Below are 17,328 nucleotides of genomic sequence, written 5' to 3' on the forward strand. Positions count from 1 at the left end.
CAGCAATGCCCCTCTGCCATGTACATTGGCCAAACCGGACAGTCCCTACGCAAAAGAATAAATGGACACAAATCAGACATCAGGAATGGTCACATACATAAGCCAGTAAGTGAACACTTCAATTTCCCTGGTCATTCTATTACAGATTTAAAAGTCACTATCATTGAACAAAAAAACTTCAGAAACAGACTTCAAAGAGAAACAACAGAACTAAAATTCATTTGCAAATTTAACACCATTAATCTGGGCTTGAATAGGGACTGGGAGTGGCTGGCTCATTACAGAAGCAGCTTTTCCTCTCCTGGAATTGACACCTCCTCATCCATTATTGGGAGGGGACTATATCCACCCTGATTGAATTGGCCCTGTCAACACTTGTTCTCCACTTGCGAAGTAACTCCCTGCTGTCCATGTGTCAGTATATAATGCCTGCATCTGTAACTTTCACTCTATGCATCCGAAGAAGTGAGGTTTTTACCCACGAAAGCTTATGCCCAAATAAATCTGTTAGTCTTTAAGATGCCACCAGACTCCTTGTTGTTTTTAAAGATAAGGACAAGATATATGAGTGTTCTACTCTGGTACAAGGCCAGGGCGTGCCTTCCCGCCCTTGGGATCTGGAATGCCTGAGTTCAGAACAGAGAGCTAACAGGTACAGCATGGTACCAGAAAAACAAGGTAGAAAGATGATTGGTTAAATCTAGCCTCAGATGATGCATACAGTATCTTGTTACTTGTGAACGGGTTGGACAGAAAAAGGATAGCTTGAGGGGTGTAAGTTTGGACCCCTGCCTTCTTTGTAACCACGCTGCATGAGCCTGCTTCCTGGAAAGGTATTGTACTGAACCTTTTTTCCTCTATTCCACTATTACTGACTTTGAGCCATAAATGTGACTGACTTTGGTTATTTACTCTCTTGAGTATATTTCATAACAAGCAATTGACTGTCTGGGTTACCAACAAACTGTTGCATAATTATTGTAAGAGAAATCATGGAAAATTAGTAGCAGCTCACTTTGGTGTGGCAGATAGGTCTGTGATCCTACTGAATTGTAGAAGACATGCCCTAAGGGCAGGGACAGGCAAAGCGAGGAGTGTTGCTGAAATGGCCAAGGAAGTCGGTGTAGCTAACCGCCAAGCTTCAGCGGTGATAAACAAGTGGGGTATGAAGGGCTGAGGTCTGGAGGGTAGTTTGGGAATAGCGGGGCCCTGTCACTACCCCTGTTCTCTGGACTGGGAATGTGTGGCCTGTCTGTCTGTGCTGATTGATTGACTGAGTTATGTAGGGTTTCAGTTGTTAATCAATTGAACTCACAACACATTTCCCTCCCCACCCCTTTTCTCCCAGGGCTTGAACGAGGAGGGGTTTCGCCTTGAGCAACAGGATGTTCCCCGGAAGAGGGCACCCAAATGGTTTCTTCCATGTAAGTGGTTTGGACGGGAGGAGATGGCGTAATCTGGTGCTCGGGGCAGAGGTGGGACCATTGCAGAATTGGCTCGTTCCACAGGGGACAAAGAGTTAATTTCCAAATGGTTCAGCGAGCCCTGGACATGGCTGGGGAGAGCGGGGAGTTGTAAGCATGGACAGAACGATAAGGTCACCAGTGACAGGAAACACCTGGCCTTCTCCGTTCTCAGTCTACTTTCCTCTCTTTCCAAGCGGGAGTGTGTACGGGGGAGGGAAATGGTGGTGTTCCACCCAGTCCCTGCCCAGGCTCCCTGAATAGCTGGGTTGTTTCCACCAATGCAAGCCAGCAGCGAAATGGCTGATGGTGTCAAATATTGTACGTCCCCCTCATTCGGCTCCAGAGTTAACGGTCAGTTGAGATGAACTTGGGGGCCAGTCACACCTCTTTTGGAGCTACACAGCAAGCTCCATCTCTGGTGTAAATCCGAGTCTCAGCCAGGCCTTGTCATGGCACTGGGAACAGCTCTGGCCTGCCTACGTCAGAAGCTGCACCTTCAGGGGGCTCGTTGCTGACTTGTCTCGTGTTTGCTGTGATGCTTTGGGAATGGGAAGAACGTGTGGAATAAGAGGAGTTTCCGTCTAGGGGTAGGTTAAAAATGTACCAGTTCCCACCCATGTAACTGTGCCCCCCGCGATCCACCTGCTGAGAGGCAGCAAGGAGACGGCTGGCACTGAGGTAAAGGAGAAGATCCTGCCTCCCCATGTGTCATGCTCATCGCTGCCCTCCGCCCTGTGCCACATGTATCATCTTTGCAGCCCTGCCGTAAGGACATCAGCCCCTCCGCCTACCCTGACGACTTTCGCAGGGATGACGAGGGCATGGGGTGGGCGCCCCAGGACCATCCGGAGGCAGCCAACTGGGATTACCGACACGGGAGACGCGAGGAAGGCTTCAGGGACAGGTGGCACTCGGTAAGCGGGTCTGGGCTGAGCCTGGAGGGGTGTTGTGCCCAGGCAGGGTGTGGGAGGTGGGCTGCAGTTGAGCTGGGGCTAGGGCAGGAGCAGGGGACGTGGGTAGTGAGGACGATGTCCCGGGGAGAATTCCTGGGGCAGGCATAAGCAATCGCTGCTTGGCCCTGCATGCAAATGAGTGGAGCCTTCCTGAACCCGGGCGGGAAGGATGTTAGGCTGGTCAGGAAGACAGGGGGGCAGCGGGGTAGGGGTGACCCTGTGAGGGGTAGGGGGTCCAGACTGGCTCTGCCAGGAGTCCTGATCTGGCCCTGCTTCCCAGGGGTCACAAACCCACCAAGCCATAGGAATAGGCCAAGGTGTTACATGCCCAGGGCTTGATTCACCCCCTGAGGACCAGCCAGTATCCTTCCTGCTAATGCATCCCAGCAGAACATCTTAGGTGTGTCGCCTGCCTCTGGCTGCTTCTGTTCCAGGCCACTCCTGCCGCTCACTCCCATTGAGGCAGAGTGCCCTAGCAGGGGCCTGGGTGGATGGACACCTGGGTCTAATCCTGGCTGTGCCACTGACTCGCTGTGTGACCCTTGGCAAGTCACTCGACCTCTTCTTGCCTCGGATCCCCCAGCAGTTAACCACAAACAAACAGGGCTTGCCCACCTACCTCGCAGTTAAGTGCCCCAGATGCATTCCTTGCTGCTGTGGTGAAGCAGCAACGGTGGGGCACAAAACAGTGACTGGCTGAGAGAAGGTAAATGGGTCGCTCCTGTTCATCTTCCGTCATCACACGGGAACAAGGGGACATTGATTAAAACTGATTGGAGCAGGTCCTTGTATTTACACTACACATAATTAACCCAGGGCCTAGAGTCCAGTCAGGTTCAAAGGGAAATAGACATTTTACTGATGTGGATAATGTGAATATTTGCAGTTACATTCCACAGGATAAAAAGACCATGTAAAGGCTACAAACCTTCATGCTTCAGGGTACAAGACAGCTGCTAACTGATGGGGTCAGGCAGAAAATTCCCCTCTGGGCCAGTTATTCCATAGTGTTCATTGCAGGGATTCTTGCATCTTTCTCTGAAGCAGCTGCTCACTGATGGAGACGGGATGCTGGAGTAGATGCCCCCTGCCGCCCCCTCCCGGATCTGATCCAGTCTGGCAATCCCTATGAATGAAATCTCAGTCCCTGTGACACAAGGGCAGGTCGTGCATCCCCGTGTATCTCACTCAGGTCTGCCCTCACCCCACGTGTTGGGTCTTTGCAGCCCTTTTCCCGAGACATCGAACCCTACCCCGCTGACTTTTACGGGGGTGACAAGGGCGGGTGCTGGGAACCCCAGGACCATCAGCAGCCAGCCAGGTGGGAGAACCAACCCGGGAGGCACGAGGAAGGCTTCAGGGGTGGTTGGCACTCGGTAAGTGGGGTCCAGGCTGAGCCTTGGTGCACCGTTGTGCTCATGCAGACAGTGCGAGGGCTGTGGGTGGCAGGGAGAATTCCTGGTTTGTCTGGAAGTGACCAAAGCAATCTCTGCTTGGCTGCTCGAGCTGGTCACGGCTCCATGGGGGGAACGCCCATGAACGGAGCCTTCCTGAGGGGTAGGAAACGAGGAATTCAGACCCCAGTATTAAGGGGGTCAGGAACTAACCGTCGGAGGTGGGGCAGGTCAGGAGCACAGGGCAGAGAATGGGGAGCCCCGGCAGGGTCTGAGGGTCAGCACTGCCTTTTGCTGGTGTCCTGACCAGCCTCTGCCACCCAAGGGCTATGAAGTCTGGGAGCAGGCCATGGTGTTACACCGGTGGGGGCTTGACTCTCTCCCAGCAAGAGCAAGGAGGGCAGGGGGGCTGATCAGGCTTGTGGGGGTTAGCAAGAGCGTGAAGTGCTAATGCCCCCCAGTTGAAGGGGGGCGGGCAGAGGAAGAAGATTGCCACCTGCCTGGGAGGGAAAGGGCCGGAGGCTTCTATCTGGACTCGAGACCCCTGTCCCCACTGGTGGTGTTCCTCTTAGTGCTGCCGCTCCAAGCCATCCGGTTTCATACAGTTCACTCCACGTTCTGGTCTGGAGTTTAGAGTAGGGGCCTGGGCGTCAGGACACCTGGGTTTTGTTCCTGATTCTGCCACTGACTCGTTGTGGGACCTTTGGCAAGTCGCTGCACCTTTGTGCTTAGGTGTCCCCATCTGTGGAATAGCACTCCTTCAGCTGACCCCCCCCGGGAGCTCCCTTTGAAACCACCCCTGCCCACCTTCCCTCTGATTTAACAAGGAGGGAACCCCTGAGAGAGGGTTGTAAAATAAGGAATGGGGGGGACGGTAGATTTGGGGGTGCCCGCTGACCTTCCCAGCCGGTCCAAGAACAAGGAGACAGCCAATGACCTTGGAAGGAAACTGAAATCTCCTAAAAGGAAATGCTGTTTAGTCCGGGTGTATAAATTAACCTGTGCAACTCATTGCCACAAGGTATCATACAGAGGGCAAGAGCTCTGTAGGATTTCCAATAGGATGAGACATTAATAGGGGCAGTGAGAGCTTCCAAAGGTGTAGTCCATAGGATAAAAATACCATGTAAAGGCTACAAACCCTCAGGCTTCAGGGGTCGAGACAGCCACTAACTGATGGGGTCAGGCAGAAAATTCCCCTCTGGGCCAGTTATTCCATAGTGTTCATTGCAGGGGTTCTTGCACCTTCCTCTGAAGCAGCTGGTGCTGGTCATTGATGGAGACGGGATGCTGGAGTAGATGGCCCCCCTCCCGGGTCTGATCCAGTCTGGCAATCCTTGTGAATGAGATCTCTGTCCCTGTGACACAAGGGCAGGTCGTGCATCCCCGTGTGTCTCACTCAGGACTGCCCTCACCCTACGTGTTGGGTCTTTGCAGCCCTTTTCCCGAGACATCGAACCCTACCCCGCTGACTTTTACGGGGGTGACAACGGCGGGTGCTGGGCACCCCAGGACCATCAGCAGCCAGCCAGGTGGGAGAACCAATCCGGGATACCTGAGGAAGGCTTCAGGGATGGGTGGCACTCGGTAAGTGGGGTCCGGGTTGTGCGCACGAGAGGTGGGCAGCGGTCAGACTGGGGCTGGGGGCGGGGGGTGGGAGGGAGGGAAGGCATAACACTAGTATAATCTCTGCAGGGCTGATGGTGCTGGTTACAGCGCTGGGGATCCCAAGCGAACGGAGCCTTCTGTGCTGGACAAACCAAAGGGAGTTCTGGTCCCACCCTGCAAACTCCAGGAGAAACGCCGTGTAGTCTGTCCTCTGTCATGTTCTGCAGGAGGCCTCCTGGAGCTGATTTCTTTAGCACTGTACACAGTCTCTCATGGGGCACACCGTACATTGGTGAAGCTGGCAAGTCCAAGCCTGCAGTTCTATCCATCTGTCACTTGGATCTGCCCTGCCCCCAGCACCTAGCTGCCTGCACTGACCCCTGGAGCATGACCCATGCACATCCGTGTCCTGGTGGCTCTTTGCTGAGGACTGGAGCTGAGCAAACGTGTCCCCAGTGCGCGCGCACCCCCTCGCCCCTCTTATACTGCACTGTAGCTGGCGCGTTGTCTCCCACCGCTGTTGTTCCGAGTCGTCACATTTCGTAAGAGTCACTTCCAGAGAAGTAGCATGGTCAACTATATTAAGCAGGGGACTGGGAACCAGGACGCCTGGGTTCTATCCTCAGACCTTGGGAGGGGAGCGTTGCCTGGTGTTTAGATCAGGTGACTGGGAACCAGGACACCTGGGCTCTGTTCCTTGCTCAGGAAGGCAGAGTGAGTGAGCGGGTCTCCCCTTGCTCTGCCTTGTTGAGCTTCTGCAAAGCACCCAGAGTCACCCCACCGCCCCCACAACCTCTGTAACACGTGTCCCTTTTCTCAGGCCACGCCATCTAACCAGCACTGCCTGGAGTCAATATCGAGGGAGGAACATGGCAACTCCTGGGACAGGCAAGTGTCGGCAGGGGAGGCGCTTGGGTGTCGGCGGGAGCAGGGTGCTTTGGCTGGCGGGGATGCTGGGATGGGCCTATTGCCTGGGGAGCCGAGGCTCTGAAATTCCAAGGCTGGCCCAACAGAGAGGTTCGCTGAGTGGGCTGGATCCCAGGCGAGGGTTGCCCAAAGAGCACATCCAACCCCTGCAGTGCTGGCGTGACCCCCGTTCTGCTCTCAAGTCAAATGATCCCAGGATATCCCACTGTTCGCGGGCTCATCCCTGGCTGGCCTGTTCCTACCGTTGCCGCTTTCCAGCTGTGACTGTCGGGGCTGCACCACTCTAAGTGGGTTAATCTCATCTGGAGGGAGAAGGGGAAGGACACGGGTGGGGCTGCCAGGGGGGTAGATACCAGGGGAAGGAGGAAATGGGCGTGCTGGCCTGGGGAAAGGTAAAAGCAGATGGCCAGCCCTGGAGGTTGGATCTGAATGCCAGGGGGGACCTGGCTCTGCCCTTTGTCCCCGGATGGAGCCTTCAGGGCTAAAACTTGTTTTTGGCCAGAACGAGAGAAGCTACTCACAGGGCCACCTGTTCCTTCCACAGGGAGCAAGACTTCTTCCCCAGGAAGTACCGTGGCCGTGGCTGGAAGCATCACCGCGGTCCTTTCCGAGGCGGCTACCGAGGGGAATTTGCCCCTCACTACCACCGCTTTCAGTCTTACTCTTCCAGAGGTCAGTCCCTCGGGGGGGAGAGAGGGAGGCCCTAGGCCATATGGGCTCCTCAGCCCTGGGAAACAGCCCCTGGGTGGCAGTGCCCCATCCCGAGCTGCATTCCAGTGGCTCAGCACTGGGTGAGAAAGTCCTGCCAGTTCTGCCTGCCACGGAGGTCTCTGTAGTCTGGGGAGCAGAGGCTGGATCCCCGGGGATCTATCTCAGGGGTCCCAGAAAGAGCTGCAAGCAGGGCATTGTGGAGCACAGCTGACTGCTGGCACGTGGCTCTGTTAGGAGAAGGATCCAGGGGTGGAAGGAGGAAGCCTGAAGCCCATAGAAGAGGCTGGGTGGCAGAGTCTGCCCGGGCTGAGGAGTGGCCCAGGAGGACCCGTTTGATTTTTCTCCACCCAGACTGGAGGGCAGAAGGAGTCTCAGTGTTAAAACCAGAGCTCCTGCCCCTCACTCAGGAGGAGGAACGTGGCCCGGCCCCCGTAGGCCCAGCGTCCCCGCTGCCCCCTGGTTCTGTCTGCCTCATTCTGTCCCCATTGGTCTCTTTGCAGAAAAGTTCAAGTCGTCCAGGTCGTCGGCCTCCCTGGGAGATTCCAGCCTCTGCTCTTTTTCCTTCCGCCTGTCGAGTAGAAAGAAAAGTGTTTCTTCTAAGACAGAGAAAGCGAAATCAGCAGCACCCAAGAAGCCTGGAAAATCCAAGAAAGACTCCGCAGCTCCAGTGAAAGAACCCAAACCGCCCCAGGTCAGGGGCGGGGGGCGGGGCAGAGAACGGGCTGGGTTTCCTGGGCAATGGATGGGTCTCAAGGACAAGGTTGTGTCCTAAGTCCCTCGGGCTTAGGGGGATTTGTGTGACACTCGGGTGCTGCAGGGTACGGAGAGAGAGATGGGCATCGTCCCTGCCCCAAAGAGCTTCCAATCTAAGGTGGGGCCACACGAGAAGATAACAGACACAGCCCCTTCCCCTAGGGACTTTTTGGTGCCTACTCACTCTCTTAGAGCAAGGTCACCATCTTATTGGAACTTCTTTCTCCCAGCATGCCTTGCTGGGATTGGCCCTCTATATTTGGCAAAGGCAAGCAGCAGCAACCTTACCAAGGCCGTTTTGCAGCAAGCAGCTGCTGGCTGCACCTCCCTCTGTTCCAGCTGAGAAGTCCCTGGTACGGTTTCCCCTTTCAGCTCCTTGCTGAGGGCTCAGTCAAGTTCTTGCAGACGCTGAGATGAACCTCAGGCACAGCAGCAGCCTGCTAGGGGGAGATTCATTTCCCCTTTCTTGGACCCAGCTACAGGCTGGCGATTGTTCTGCCATAGCGAGAGGGTGAATTAAGTGCTGGTGAAAGGTGCTGGACTGGCAGCCTCATGCCCAACATCATGGCATGATGCTGTAGCCTGGCCAGAGAGAATGCAAGCTCACTGTTTGCTATCCTCCTCTGATTGTCTAACCTCCTTCCCTCATCCCATCTGAAACTTCTGTAGGTCCAGCCGGAAGCTAGCCAGCCAGCCACAGACCCTTCCAGCCAGGCCGGCTCTGCGCTGGATACTGAACCCCCAGCTTCACCCGAAACCACAGAGGATCTTCATCCCATGGGAACGGAAGGAATTGAGCTGGTAGGAACTCACCTGGCTCTTCTCACTCTGCTTGCAGCAGATGTGCTGGTGCCCTAGGGCATTGCAATAGCCCCCTCACGCTAGGTGCTGTACGTCCCTGTAACAAAGGGACACTTGCTGCCCAAAGGAGTTTGCAATCTGAGGAGGATAGGACGGGATTTGGATCCCCTTGTCCCTGCGTGTCGCTTCCTTTCACTCGCCCACTGTGACTTATGCAGGGCTCCCCTTTGGATCTCACAAGCACCCCCGCATCCTTAGTGATGGCTGTGGCAGCACAGCCAGGAGGGTGTCAAAGCAGCCAGTGTGAAGGATTCTGGGGAGCCTCTTCCCCTTTAATCTTGGGACACTTTGCCAAGACTCACTGTAAAGGAGGCTAATGATGACGGCAGCTTTTTGTGGCGTTGGCAGCTGTCTGGGGGGAGTTCGGGCTGAGACCCACCAAACTCGCTTCACGCGGGCCACCGGATGGCTCTGCATCAATAGGCTGGTTTTCAGGGGGGAGCCTGAATTCCCAGTGCAGCAGCAAGCTGGAAATCGTACACAAGGAACGTTCTGTGTGCGTCTCTGCAACACTCCCCAATGCAGAGAGAAATGGGATGGGGGCGGGTTTTTCCAGTTGCTGAATCTCCTCTAGAACCACAGAGCTCCTTGGTCTGATTGACTGTCTGCATTTCCAGGGCCACTGTTCACTCCCGCACCCACAGCTCCCATCCTGCCCTGGGACTGTCCTCATCTGTCTGAAAACTCTGCAGGTCCAGCTGGAGGCTGCAGACAATCACAGCCAGGCTTGCTGCACTCTGGCGACTGACTCAGTCCCGGCTGACACCCCGGAGGATCTTTGTCTCCCGGAGGAAGAAATCAAGCTGGTATGAGCTAATCCGTCCCCCCTTTCAGCTCTTCCCAGGGGCCAGACGTGTTGGTGCTCTGTGGGGAGATGGGATTTGAAGAGCCTTCCTCATGCCCACCTGGCATTGATTGACAGTGGATTGCCGTCAAGTCCCAAACGCCTTTGAAGCTGCTGTGGCGCTTTCAAAGGCGTTTCAAAGACAACTGGCGCAAAAGTTTGTGGGTAGCATCTGCGTGGTCCATTCAGTCCTTTAGACTCTGCTAAGGCAGTCCAGGAGACAGCTAAGTGCAACCAAGGGGGATGATGGGGATGGGGGCATTTGTCCAGCAGCAGCAGTAGCACTGTTACATCACTGATGACGTCGAGGTGCAAGGCTGCTCAGATAGGAGTCTGCCCCCTCCCCTAACGTAGCGAATGGATAAAAGGGCACTTGGGTCACAAGTGCGTTTCATGTGTTCTATGGTGTGGAACGGGAGGCAGTGTTGTCTAATGGTTAGAACACTGGGATGCAGGAGATCTGGAATCTGTTCCCAGCTGTGCCACTGGCCTGCTGGGTGACCTTGGGCGAATCACTTCCCCTCCCCATGCCTCAGTTTCCCTATCTATAAAATGGGACTCATGACACTGACCTCCTTTGTCAAGCGCTATGAGCTCTAGGGATTAAAAGCACTAGCTAAGCGCTAGGGATTATTATTACAGTAGTCTTTGTAATGCTCCCAGTTGCTGTGAGACATCAGAGGGATTTTATCCCTGCAGAATCTGCCCTGAAGCTGCAAAGTTTGATTGCACTGTTGGAGCTTCTGGTGCTCCTGTTTTGCTCATGCACCCACAGCCCCATCCTCCCTTGGAACAATCTAACTGTTCCTCACTCCATCTGAAAACTCCACAGGTCCAGTTGGAAGCCAGCCACGAAGCCATAGACCATCCCAGCCAGGCCGGCTCTGATCTGCCTGCTGAGCCCCCAGCCCCACCTGAAACTACAGAGGAGCTTCATCCCATCAGAACAGAAGATACTGAGCTGGTATGAACTGACCCTCCCTTCTCCTTCTCCTTGGATCAGATGCACTGGGGCCTTAGGATAAGGTGGGGGTTGATGCCCTCTTCCCACACATTACCCACTTCCATTTGCCTGCCCCATCCCGGGGATTTGATGCTTGTTCCCAGAATCCTCCGCGCTACCCCAACCGTGCATCAGTGGAGGCAACAAGACTAACCTACGCTAAGGGTTCTGGGGAACGTTCTCACGGCCCAGCCAGTCTTTTGGCTTTGATTTGTCAGTGTCTTCACTGCCGCCGTGGGAGGTGCCTCTGGAATGGCATAACCTCCCTCATCCCCTCTGCAATCTCCACAGCTCCAGCTGGAAGACAACCTGAAGGCCCCAGATCTTCTCAACCAGGCTGTCTCTGCTCTAGCTGCTTTACCTCCAATCTGGTCTGAGATCACAGAGGAGTTGCCTCCCGTGGGAAAGGAAGAAATTGAGCTGGTATGAACTGACCTGTTTGCCCCCATTTTCCCAGGTTGGCACCCTAGGCCTGGGAGGGATTAAGTCCTTGCCCAGCCCGCTTTTGTTTCCCAAAACACCCCCAGAATCCTTTGCACGGGTGCTTCAAAGCAGATGCCAAGGCAGTAGATTCTGGGAAGCATCCCCCGTGAGCCATTCATTTCTTGGCAGCTTTGCTAGGGCTGTCGGTGGTGGTGGTTTTTGTGCCAGGGGTGCCTGCCCACCGTGAACTGGGCTGAGAGCCGTCAACCTCTGTTAAGGCTGGTTCCCCGCTCTGGTACTTCGAGTGCAGAAGGTGGGGGCCCGTAAGGATTTTAAAAATCAATACTGGCCACTCCAGGCTTGTATTAAACTCCCAGGGTTACAGCTTCTCTCTGACCTTGGATGGGTAGATGCTGCCACCACCCAAATGCAAAACCCCTTGGAACCCAGGAAGGCGCACTTGGGAATTCCTTCCTGTGGGGTACCCTCAAGCCCTGTCACCCCCCCGGGGAAGAGCTGAGAAAGAAAACAAAGGAAATTAGCTGTTGCCCCCAGCTAATTAAATATGTGCACAAACCTCTTGGGACACCAAAAATCCAATCATGTTCTTAAAAAGGGTAAATTTTATTAAAAACAAAAAGAAAGAAAATACATCTGGAACTTCGGCTTTTGCTAGATTTAAAAAAAAACACTTACAAAAATTAAACATCAAGAACAACCTTCTTGAGGTCCAGCTTCAAGGTTACAAGCCAAACAAAAAAGCATTTGGGGTTAGCACAGAGGAGTCCACAAGCCAATAAGAAATAAACAGAAATAAACCTAATCGCGGCTTTCTAGACATTTTCTGATTCATGAGGAGGTTTTAGGTATGATCTGATGATTTCCATACCTGACAAAAAGCTTTTTACAGCATAGTCCCAGCCCTGTCTCTGCTCTTTCCCCTCTCTCCAGAGAACAACAGGCCAGACAAAGGGAAGTCTTTTCCCAGTTTAAAAAAGTTCTAGCCTTCCCATTGGCTCTTTTGGTCAGGTGCCCACTCATAGATTCATAGATTCATAGATTCTAGGACTGGAAGGGACCTCGAGAGGTCATCGAGTCCAGTCCCCCGCCCGCATGGCAGGACCAAATACTGTCTAGACCATCCCTGATAGACATTTATCTAACCTACTCTTAAATATCTCCAGAGATGAAGATTCCACAACCTCCCTAGGCAATTTATTCCAGTGTTTAACCACCCTGACAGTTAGGAACTTTTTCCTAATGTCCAACCTAGACCTCCCTTGATGCGGTTTAAGCCCATTGCTTCTTGTTCTTTCCTCAGAGGCTAAGGTGAACAAGTTTTCTCCCTCCTCCTTATGACACCCTTTTAGATACCTGAAAACTGCTATCATGTCCCCTCTCAGTCTTCTCTTTTCCAAACTAAACAAACCCAATTCTCTCAGCCTTCCTTCATAGGTCATGTTCTCAAGACCTTTAATCATTCTTGTTGCTCTTCTCTGGACCCTTTCCAATTTCTCCACATCTTTCTTGAAATGCGGTGCCCAGAACTGGACACAATACTCCAGCTGAGGCCTAACCAGAGCAGAGTAGAGCGGAAGAATGACTTCTCGTGTCTTGCTCACAACACACCTGTTAATACATCCCAGAATCATGTTTGCTTTTTTTGCAACAGCATCACACTGTTGACTCATATTTAGCTTGTGGTCCACTATAACCCCTAGATCCCTTTCTGCCGTACTCCTTCCTAGACAGTCTCTTCCCATTCTGTATGTGTGAAACTGATTTTTCCTTCCTAAGTGGAGCACTTTGCATTTGTCTTTGTTAAACTTCATCCTGTTTAACTCAGACCATTTCTCCAATTTGTCCAGATCATTTTGAATTATGACCCTGTCCTCCAAAGCAGTTGCTATCCCTCCCAGTTTGGTATCATCCGCAAACTTAATAAGCGTACTTTCTATGCCAATATCTAAGTCGTTAATGAAGATATTGAACAGAGCCGGTCCCAAAACAGACCCCTGCGGAACCCCACTCGTTATGCCTTTCCAGCAGGATTGGGAACCATTAATAACAACTCTCTGAGTACGGTTATCCAGCCAGTTATGCACCCACCTTATAGTAGCCCCATCTAAATTGTATTTGCCCAGTTTGTCGATAAGAATATCATGCGAGACCGTATCAAATGCCTTACTAAAGTCTAGGTATACCACATCCACAGCTTCTCCCTTATCCACAAGACTCGTTATCCTATCGAAGAAAGCTATCAGATTGGTTTGACATGATTTGTTCTTTACAAATCCATGCTGGCTGTTCCCTATAATGTTACCACCTTCCAAGTGTTTGCAGATGATTTCCTTAATTACTTGCTCCATTATCTTCCCTGGCACAGAAGTTAAACTAACTGGTCTGTAGTTTCCTGGGTTGTTTTTATTTCCCTTTTTATAGATGGGCACTATATTTGCCCTTTTCCAGTCTTCTGGAATCTCTCCCGTCTCCCATGATTTTCCAAAGATAATAGCTAGAGGCTCAGATACCTCCTCTATTAGCTCCTTGAGTATTCTAGGATGCATTTCATCAGGCCCTGGTGACTTGCAGGCATCTAACTTTTCTAAGTGATTTTTAACTTGTTCTTTTTTTATTTTATCTGCTAAACCTACCCCCTTCCCATTAGCATTCACTATGTTAGGCATTCCTTCAGACTTCTCGGTGAAGACCGAAACAAAGAAGTCATTAAGCATCTCTGCCATTTCCAAGTTTCCTGTTACTGTTTCTCCCTCTTCACTAAGCAGTGGGCCTACCCTGTCTTTGGTCTTCCTCTTGCTTCTAATGTATTGATAAAAAGTCTTCTTGTTTCCCTTTATTCCCGTAGCTAGTCTGAGCTCATTTTGTGCCTTTGCCTTTCTAATCTTGCCCCTGCATTCCTGTGTTGTTTGCCTATATTCATCCTTTGTAATCTGTCCTAGTTTCCATTTTTTATATGACTCCTTTTTATTTTTTAGATCATGCAAGATCTCGTGGTTAAGCCAAGGTGGTCTTTTGCCACATTTTCTATCTTTCCTAACCAGCGGAATAGCCTGCTTTTGGGCCCTTAATAGTGTCCCTTTGAAAAACTGCCAACTCTCCTCAGTTGTTTTCCCCCTCAGTCTTGATTCCCATGGGGAATCCTTTCCTTTTACCTGTGGACTTTTTAACCCTTTACAGGTAAAGCAAGTAGAGAACAGCTACTAAGAGGGATTTCATAACTAACTGGGTGTCCATAAAAGGGAGTTATCTTCCCCCTTCATTTATCACAACCTCCCTTCACGCAAGGGACGAGAACAGCGATCCGACTGTAGCGACTTTTCATCGCAGCTGACCTGGACTGGTGCCCGTCTCTGTCACCCCTTTGCTACCCTGACAGGAAGCTGGGGCAGGTGGCATAAAGCTCAGAAAAATGCTTTAAAATATTCTGCAGCCATCCCTCTAATGCTCCCACTTTCACCAAGCGATGAGGGGGAGAGTTTATCCCTGGCTTCTCCACTCACTATTGGATTTGATTTTGGGACGATTTAATTTGTCAGTAGCCCTGTTCACTCATGTACCTGCAAACGTCCAGCCCTGTCTTCCCCCAGAGCAGGTTAACCTCCTTCCCTCACCCTGTCTGAAATCAACTTAGGAGCAGCTGGCTGCTCATCAGGAGGACGCAGGCTATCCTTACCAGGCCTGCTCTGCTCTGGCTACCCCAGCGGAGACCATGGAGTACCTTCGTTCTGCTGCCATACTGGCCAGAAAGGAAGAAATTGAGCTGGTAAGTTCTAAGTGTCCCCTCTTGCTCACCCAGGAGCAGGGTGGGACCTAGATGCATTGAGGCTCTTGATGTGTGCAGGATCTGGGTTTCCCTTCCCCTCCCAAACCACCTCCGTCATCTGCATGGCTCGCCCCAAATCAACAGCTGCAGTGAGGGCTTCAAAGCAGGTGCAATAGGTTCAGGGAGGGTGTTTCATGTGTCTGCTATCCATGAATGACCAGTGTGATCCTGGGTTGGGAAGAGTGAGGTTAGAGGCAAAACCCCACCACCAGCCAGGAGCAGTTCAGGACTAGGGAGTTTGGTGCCAGGAAGTCAAAGCAACCTCACTCCTAGCCCAGTCCTCCTCTTTGATTCGTTTTTGATGCCTGTGGTCGTCACGGCATGCGAAAAATATTCTTCCTCCTGGATTCACACTCCGCTGGGGAGTGGATTAAACGGCCAGGGACTGGGAGCAGTCTGAGGGCTGGCCCTGTTGTCTCAACACTCCCAGGTGATTGGCTGGCTGGCCCGTCTGTCCACCCCTGCGGCTGAGGCTCCAGAGCCTGACCCCTTGCAAGGTTCTCGTGGTAGCAAAGTGTTCTGGGCGGAGGGAGGGAACGGCCACACAGGAGCGGGGAGAGGTCCTCGGGCTGCCCAGCAGAGGTGCGTCATGACAGCAGCAGGGATCAATGAAAGCACATTATTGCCCCAGCCCTAGGGGGTGCCACTGGCCTGAGTCGTAGAGTAGCTCGGATCATTTTCACGGGGCTGCCCGTCAGGCCTCAATACATCTGGGGGGAATCTCAGGCACCCAGGCTGAGTTTAGGGACCTGCCTGCCCGCCGCCTCGTCTGACAAGCTCCCCTTCTCCCCTCCCTGCAGTCCTACCAGCAGTCCAGCCTGGCCTTTGCTGTGGTGGCCACCACGCTGTTGCACAAGGAGCCCTCCATGGAGGCGGCGATGGAGTCTGCGCTGCGGGCCAACCTGCGGCAGGTCGGGGGCCACTGCCTGCAGGAGCTGGAGCGCTTCATTAGCAGCTACGACTCGGGCTCCGCCCGCTCATGAGAGGCAGCACAGCGGGAGACGTCTGCTCGATCTCTGAGCCCGATGGGGGGGAGGGGGGAGCGCTGCTGGGGACTGGGGCTGGAGCCCCAGCAGCGGTTCTGGCTGGGATGAGAAACCAGCAGCTATGGACTTGTGCGGCTGCAGCTGGAGACGATGGGGTGGGAGCAGAGCCCCAGCGTGGAGGGCTGCAATCATGGTGCTGATGCTGGACAAGGGCATGGAACGGGAAAGGGGCTGTTGGCTTGAAGTGGCTGGGAGGGTTAGTAATTTGGGAGGGGAGGAGACGGCCTGGGGGAGGGCCGAGCGGTACTAGGGCCGAAGGGGTCAGTAACCATGGGGATGGATAAGTGGTGCCAGAGGGGCTGGGGTTGTCGGGCGGGGCTGACTGAAACCGACGCTGGGAGTGATGGGCGACAGCCTCCTCGGGAGAACACTTGCAGCAGTTTCACCTGGCCAGGATTGGGGCCCCTGAGCCCCATGGTTTCATTGAAGGAGAGGAGTCTCCGAAAGTCCCTGCTTGGCTTCCCTGAACTTCGAAATGTTTGTTTTCTGGAGAAAATTGTTTTATCTCTGAAAAATAAAATGGCAGGCGGCGGGCAGCGCGCCCCCTGCAGCTGCCCCTGCGCCATCAGCGTTCCTGTGTCAGTCTGCTCGAGTGTGAATACAGCCGCTCACTGGCTGAGCCACTGAGGGGAGTTAATGGAGAAGCTCGTAAATAAGGCAGCAGCTGTTCGGTTGAGGCCGTTATACGCTTGTTTCAAAACATTCAATTTGGGGTATTTCTCCCGTAGGAGGGGCTGGCGGCTCGGCTTGGCGCAAGGTGTGATGCAGGTAGCTACAGGAGGTGGGATTTTTAAAGGAGCTAAGGGCTGGATTATTTTCAAGCCCTCAGCACCCAGTGTGCTGGGCTCCTCGGGAAATCTCTCCACTTAATTTTCTGCCTAAATCAGAGCTGGACTCTTCTAAAAAATATGGCCCTAGGCCAGTTTAATCCTCAGTCCCACGGCAGCTCCTCTCCTCTGTGTTTGCAATCCTGGACTCCCTACCCAGCTCTGCTGATGCACCTCGCTCCTGACTTGCAGCTCCCCTGCTCGTCCATACCTGGGCTCCTTACATCGGCCCCGCAGCACTCCCATCCCCTCCTGTTTCAAAACTGTGCTTTGTCCCGCCACCACATTCCATGCCAATGGCTTAGATCTGGTCCACGTCTAAAATTTAGGCCGACTCAACCCCCTGGGTAGACGCAGGCAGGCCAACGGAAGGATTCTTCCACCGAGGTAGCTATCGCCTCTCGGGGAAGTGCATTAGCTGCATCAACGGAAAAAATTCCTTCCGCGATTGTGGGAAGCGTCCACACTCCGGTGCTACAGCTGCAGCCCACTACCGCAGCTGTAATGTAGACAGACCCTGAGTGGAAGGGAAGCCCCTTGCTTTGCTTTGGGCAGCGACTGGATGCAGGGGCGGCTCTATGTATTTTGCTGCCACAAGCACGGCAGTCAGGCGGCTTTCGGCGGCATGCATGCGGGAGGTTTGGCTGGTAACGCAGATTCAGCGGCAT

At 53.3% G+C, this 17,328-nt stretch overlaps 1 protein-coding gene across 3 annotated transcripts; it reads left to right on the forward strand.

Annotated features, from left to right (window-relative positions):
- Nucleotides 1-1,345: 1,345 nt before the first annotated feature.
- On the forward strand, nt 1,346-17,255 carry LOC112109569. Of its 3 annotated transcripts, XM_024204136.1 has the most exons (13): nt 1,346-1,424; nt 2,225-2,380; nt 3,646-3,795; nt 5,251-5,400; nt 6,242-6,309; nt 6,893-7,020; nt 7,560-7,750; nt 8,482-8,613; nt 9,366-9,479; nt 10,350-10,481; nt 10,812-10,943; nt 14,596-14,727; nt 15,588-17,255. In XM_024204136.1, exons 1-13 carry the CDS (start codon nt 1,386-1,388, stop codon nt 15,768-15,770), a joined length of 1,707 nt encoding a protein of 568 aa, XP_024059904.1. In that variant the 5' UTR covers nt 1,346-1,385; the 3' UTR covers nt 15,771-17,255. The 3 variants fall into 3 exon arrangements, with proteins under 3 accessions (XP_024059904.1, XP_024059905.1, XP_024059907.1); XM_024204137.1 differs by lacking the exon at nt 14,596-14,727; XM_024204139.1 differs by lacking the exon at nt 15,588-17,255 and having other exon boundaries at nt 14,504-14,687.
- The last annotated feature ends 73 nt before the right edge of the window (nt 17,256-17,328 follow it).

This window comes from Terrapene carolina, unplaced genomic scaffold (assembly GCF_002925995.2).
Source record: "Terrapene carolina triunguis isolate 2854851 unplaced genomic scaffold, T_m_triunguis-2.0 Scaffold198, whole genome shotgun sequence".
NCBI lineage: Eukaryota > Metazoa > Chordata > Testudines > Emydidae > Terrapene > Terrapene triunguis.

Excerpts from the sequence above, each read along its gene's own strand:
- LOC112109569 (XM_024204136.1), top strand. The coding sequence starts at position 1,386 with ATGTTCCCCGGAAGAGGGCACCCAAATGGTTTCTTCCAT. Across the intron at positions 2,381-3,645 it reads TCAGGGACAGGTGGCACTCG|CCCTTTTCCCGAGACATCGA; the intron begins GTAAGCGGGTCT and ends GGGTCTTTGCAG. Across the intron at positions 10,944-14,595 it reads GAAAGGAAGAAATTGAGCTG|GAGCAGCTGGCTGCTCATCA; the intron begins GTATGAACTGAC and ends AAATCAACTTAG.